This window comes from Myotis davidii, unplaced genomic scaffold (genome assembly GCF_000327345.1).
Source record: "Myotis davidii unplaced genomic scaffold, ASM32734v1 scaffold135, whole genome shotgun sequence".
Taxonomy (NCBI): Eukaryota; Metazoa; Chordata; class Mammalia; order Chiroptera; family Vespertilionidae; genus Myotis; species Myotis davidii.
The window spans coordinates 385,755-390,903 of record NW_006289813.1 but is presented as its reverse complement, the minus strand read 5'-3'; the positions used below and the strand labels follow the sequence as shown (position 1 = coordinate 390,903).

Here is a 5,149-nt window from a genome sequence, read left to right as displayed (position 1 = left end):
GTCCTGACTGGCCCTTTTGACTTCATACTTAGAGCATTTACGGGAAATTTCTCAGTGAACTGCAATTTATTTTGAGTTTTAGTTCCTCAAATATTTTCTCATTGCTTTCCATTAAAGGACCAACACAGCATTTGTACTCAGGCCGCCCATTCTCCTTCCACTGGATAGAGACTCTGGCTAAATCTCTCGGTAAGTAAATTACCATTTCTGGCAAAGGTGCTTTTCTTCCATACCTGAAGTAACGGCACTCTTATTTCTCTTATTTTTGTTTCTCTGGAGGCAAGAAGACAGGCACTATAGCCACCCAGACTTGGGTTTAAATCCTAGATCCATGACATAGTTGCCTCAGCTGGTACTCTTTGCTCTTGTAGTCAAAGGACATGAAATCTGGAGAGGGTCTTGGAGATGTCTCGTCCCCAGAAATGGCCTCCTGATGAGCAAAATTGACCATGCCCTAAAATTGATCCTAGCTGTTCTGTTGAAACCCTGTGTTTATTTATCTCTGGGGAGGCCTGGAGCCACAGTGCTGTCTCTTGGCCAAATCTGCATGCAATGTACTAACTAGTGATTACTGTAGTCCTGTGCTGGGGTCTGAGACAGGCCAGAGGCACCCTACACCAGCTTTTCTGTTTTTGAGGCTGGTCATGTAGCCTGGTTTTGGCCACGTGACCAGAAGAGTATAAAAGAGATTGTAGTTTCCCGAGACCAAGGTATCTCGCACATACCTAGGTTGTCTATTACCTGAAATGCAGCACAGCCTGTGCCACTTAGGCCGCCGGGAACCGGACCTGGGATCTGAGCCGTCTCGGACGTTTGCCTGTTTTTTATTTTTATTTTTGTATCTTATCCTCTACCTGTATTAAAGTCTTAGGTAAGTATACTACAAAGAGTCCAGTGAGTTTTTTGCAAGTACCCAAACCTGTAGACATGCTAAAGATAGCACTGCGAATGGGATCATTGAGACAGTCTTCGGCTTTATAACTTAAATAATGGCCAAGGCTTTGGTTGGCAGAAAGAAAAATGAAAAGTGGGCGAAAGATTTACAACCACTGATGGCAGGCTGGCTGCCGAGGAATCCCTGGTTTGAATTCATTCAAGTGCTATGACTATTGATGGGAGGGAAGGCACAGCAATGGAATTTAAATGTCGTCAATCCAGAGCTGGAGGAAGTGGCTGAGTGAATTAAAACAGAAATTCAGACGGAGGGGAAGTCAGCTGAGAATGCTGTTATCTCAGCTGGTTTTGGCTGCTTTGGCAATAATGAAAGTAACTAAGAAAGAGCCTTAGCCTGCCGAGACCTAATTTTGGCTGGTTTCTTCTGTGAAGGGAAGAAACACGAGGCCAAAGGAGAGATGTGCAAGTACATTTCTTCTGTTCAGAATGAGACCTTGTCTGATAGATAATCACTAAGAGGTGCTACAGGGAGTGGGCAGCAAGAGAACTTGAAACAAAGGAACTAATCAACCAAAAAGCGAAGTAACCCTGTGGACTGCTCTAGAGAGCTGCTCAGGAAACTGCTGGAACAGATTTAACTCATTGCGGACCACCGAGTGCTTTTCCTTGCCTTAGTTTCTGCAAAATGAAGGGCTCGCTTGGCCTTCATCAAGACCTTCTGTTCACTGCCAGTCAGTGATTCTCTCTCATCATTGATGTTTCTGTCTTTCTCTCCCTCTCCCTTCCTCTCTGAAATCAATTAAAAAGATATATTAAGAAAAAAAGACCTTCTGTTCGCTGCCACTTTTGCAGAAATGTGGGTAGATGGGCAAATTGCAAATCAGCTTAGCAATTTGGACAAAGGCAGGGGGCACATAAAGCACCTTGTAAAGTGGAACCACCTGATGCCACCTGCTAGTGTTCCATGGAATACTCCTGAGGCTCCTGAAGTGTTGGGGATGCAAGCAAGCATCTTTGGATTGATGTGACCACACCAAGGAGTCCCCTGTTTTATGCCTTTGATGTAAGTGACGACTGATGCTGTGATAAGAGGGCCTCCAACCGCTTGGACGGAGCAGGTGACCTTACTGCTGGGAGGACAGGATGGAGTGAGGGGGGCTGTCGTTGACTTACTAGTGTCTTCCCTCCCCCTCGGGCTGAATGATGCACAGATCAGTACTATTCAGAAGAAATAAAAAGTAAGAATAAAAGCGTTGAAGAAAATCTCAGAACTAGTCAAACAAGTAGAAATGTCTGCTAACCTGCTTTTCTTTCCCTTCTCAGAAAATGGCCTCACAGGAGGAGGCCGCTAACCAGAGGATTTCCCAGTATGATGAAACTACTATCCCTCAGCTGTCTGCTCTTCTAGGCATCGACATGGTTCAGTTTGTAAAGGAAATAGACAAAAAGGAGCAGGAAGATCGAGAAAAAATGCAGAAGGGCTTTAACTCAGAAATGCGCAGTGAAGCAAAAAGGTTAAAGACTTTTGTGACCTATGACTCCTACAGCTCGTGGACACCACAGGAGATGGCAGCGGCTGGGTTTTATTTCACCGGCATAAAATCGGGGGTGCAGTGCTTCTGCTGTAGCTTAATCCTGTTTTGTACCACCCTCAAGCGTCTCCCCATAGAACACCATAAGAAGTTCAGCCCACACTGTGAGTTCCTTTTGGGCAAAGATGTTGGCAACATTGCTAAGTATGACATAAGAGTTAAGAATCCAGAGAGCAAGATGAGAGGAGACAAAGCAAAGTACCAAGAAGAGAAGGCCAGACTTGAATCCTTCCACGATTGGCCATTTTATGCCCATGGGACATCCCCGCCGGAGCTCTCAGCAGCTGGCTTTGTCTTTACAGGTAATTTGAAATAATTTTCTGAAGCATTTCTCTGGAGTTTTAAGTTTAGGTTCCATTTTTCAGTTGCAATATTTTGTGAACCTTTCCTCACTTGTTAAATGTATTAGGTATAAGGTCTAGCTTATGAAAATTCAACTTCAGTAATTTACTTGAGCTTTATGTTTCATATCACATATTAATTTGTCAAATATGTACATAATTAGACAGTTACTTTTCCTTAAATTTGGACCTTAGACAATATTGACAACATTCTTAAGGTCCTTAAGCCATGAGGCCTAGCTGGTGTTGCTAGGTGGTAAGAGTGTCGGGCCACACACTAAAGGGTCTCAGGTGTAATTCTTGGTCAAGGAAACATACTTGGGTTGCAGGTTCAATCCTCAGCCACCTATATTGATGTTTTTCTCTCTCTCCCTCTCTCTTCCCCTCCCTCCCTCCTTCCCTTGCCCCTTCCCTCCCTCCCTGCTTCCTTCCTTTCCTCCCTCCCCCCTCCATCTCCTCACTACTCTCCTTCCACTCTCTCTAAAAATCAATGGGGCCCTAACCAGTTTGGCTCAGTGGATAGAGTGTCAGCCTGCAGACTCAAGGGTCCCGGGTTCGATTCTGGTCAAGGGCATGTACCTTGGTTGCAGGCACATACCCAGTAGGGAGTGTGCAAGAGGCAGCTGATCGATGTTTCTCTCATATCGATGTTTCTAACCCTCTATCCTTCTCCCTTCCTCTCTGTAAAAAACCAATAAAATATATTTTTTAAAAAAATCAATGGAAAATATATCCTCGGGTGAGGAATAACAAAAAATAAAATAAAATAAATCATGAGGTCAGCCGGACCCCAATCTCCTCCCCTTTTCCTTTTGCTGCTGCTATAAGATCTTCCTTTGATTCTTTTAATTGCTGCAATATTGGAATGGCTTTCTGTTTGTTGGTGGGTTGGTTTTAATCGTAGGGCTAATTCTAATGTATAGGGCAAACTGCATTTAAGAAAACTGCAGTTTGAATTGACCTAGGCATGCTGTAAATGTTATGATGGGTGTGAATGAGAATTGTAATAACAATAACAGCAATCTTTTACTGAGTACCAACAAACTCACCAATTACCTCCATTTCACAGTTGAGTTCATTGAGGCTCAAAGAGTTTAAAAACATTCCTGTGTCCATAGAAGTTTCATTGCAGAACTACAACTTAGGTTTCCTAACCGTGCTCTACGTTGTGAGTTCTTGGATTTCTCTGCTTCCTCACTACTGTGGTTCTGAGAGCTCAAATAGCAAATACCAGCTCTGGGAACACCTGGCGGGGCAGGTGTTAAACAGGTGTATGTGCAGTATGGCCATGGCTGACAGGGAGGTCCTAGGCTTAAAAAATGGTCTTTTAGGGCCCTGGGCTGCGGATGGAGATTCAGCCAGATGACAGTGGAAGTGGACAGAGATGTTGGAGTAAGTCTTCCTCACACACAGAGAGGCAACTCCCAGAGACAGACCTTCTGGGACTACCCCGTGGTGCCATTGCCAAACAATCTAAATATTTTCTTCACATGCAGGAAAACGCGACACTGTGCAGTGCTTTTCCTGTGGTGGATGTTTAGGAAATTGGGAGGAAGGAGATGATCCTTGGAAGGAGCATGCTAAGTGGTTCCCCAAGTAAGTAGATCTCTCTCTGTCTCTCTCTGTCTCTCTCTCTGTCTCTCTCTCTCTCTCTCTCTCTTTTTCTCTTTCTCTCTCCTCTCAAACAAAACTAAAGACAAGAGTCACCTTCCTAGAGTAGCATTTTCAGATCTCTCTCTCTCTCTCTTTCTCTCTCCTCTCAAACAAAACTAAAGACAAGAGTCACCTTCCTAGAGTAGCATTTTCAGATCTCTCTCTCTCTCTCTTTCTCTCTCCTCTCAAACAAAACTAAAGACAAGAGTCACCTTCCTAGAGTAGCATTTTCAGGTTTTTTCCCTACTCAAAACTGGAATGTTCCAGAATTTCTTCAAGCAAGAATCACATAATTTAAAAATAATTTCTTAAATGTTTTATCATCCAAAATATGAAGGCACGTTTTGTCAAGTAGAAATTTCAGGATCCACCCTAATTGATAAATAAGAATAATTCACATAGGGATGATGTAAAATGGCATTTAAAGGAAGTTGGAAAGTAAAATAATCTTTAAGACTATTACAAATGGTTTCATGTACTGCTGATTATATACCAGACAGAAACATTTTATTTTAAAAACTCAGAATTTTGATTGTTGCAATGCTCTTTAGTACCCTGCTTAGAAAATAAAGTGTATTCTAATTATTTTTAATGCTATATTTACTAGTATTTCTACATCACTTTGTATCTAGCAAATACATATTCATTCCCTTTATAGTTTTTTAAACA

At 42.7% G+C, this 5,149-nt stretch overlaps 1 protein-coding gene across 5 annotated transcripts in view; it reads left to right on the top strand.

The window, feature by feature from the left end:
- NAIP (NLR family, apoptosis inhibitory protein) overlaps positions 1-5,149 on the top strand; it is a 41,516-nt gene that overhangs the window by 2,089 nt on the left and 34,278 nt on the right. For 2 of the 5 annotated variants that reach the window (XM_006762378.2, XM_015563035.1), the window contains exons 1-3: positions 52-189; positions 2,218-2,788; positions 4,324-4,423. In XM_006762378.2, the coding sequence (XP_006762441.1) occupies positions 2,221-2,788; positions 4,324-4,423 (668 nt within the window). In that variant the 5' untranslated portion in view covers positions 52-189; positions 2,218-2,220. Of the gene's footprint in view, positions 1-51; positions 190-1,857; positions 2,013-2,217; positions 2,789-4,323; positions 4,424-5,149 lie in introns of those variants that run through there. The other 3 variants (XM_015563032.1, XM_015563034.1, XM_015563033.1) reach the window with 3 other exon arrangements.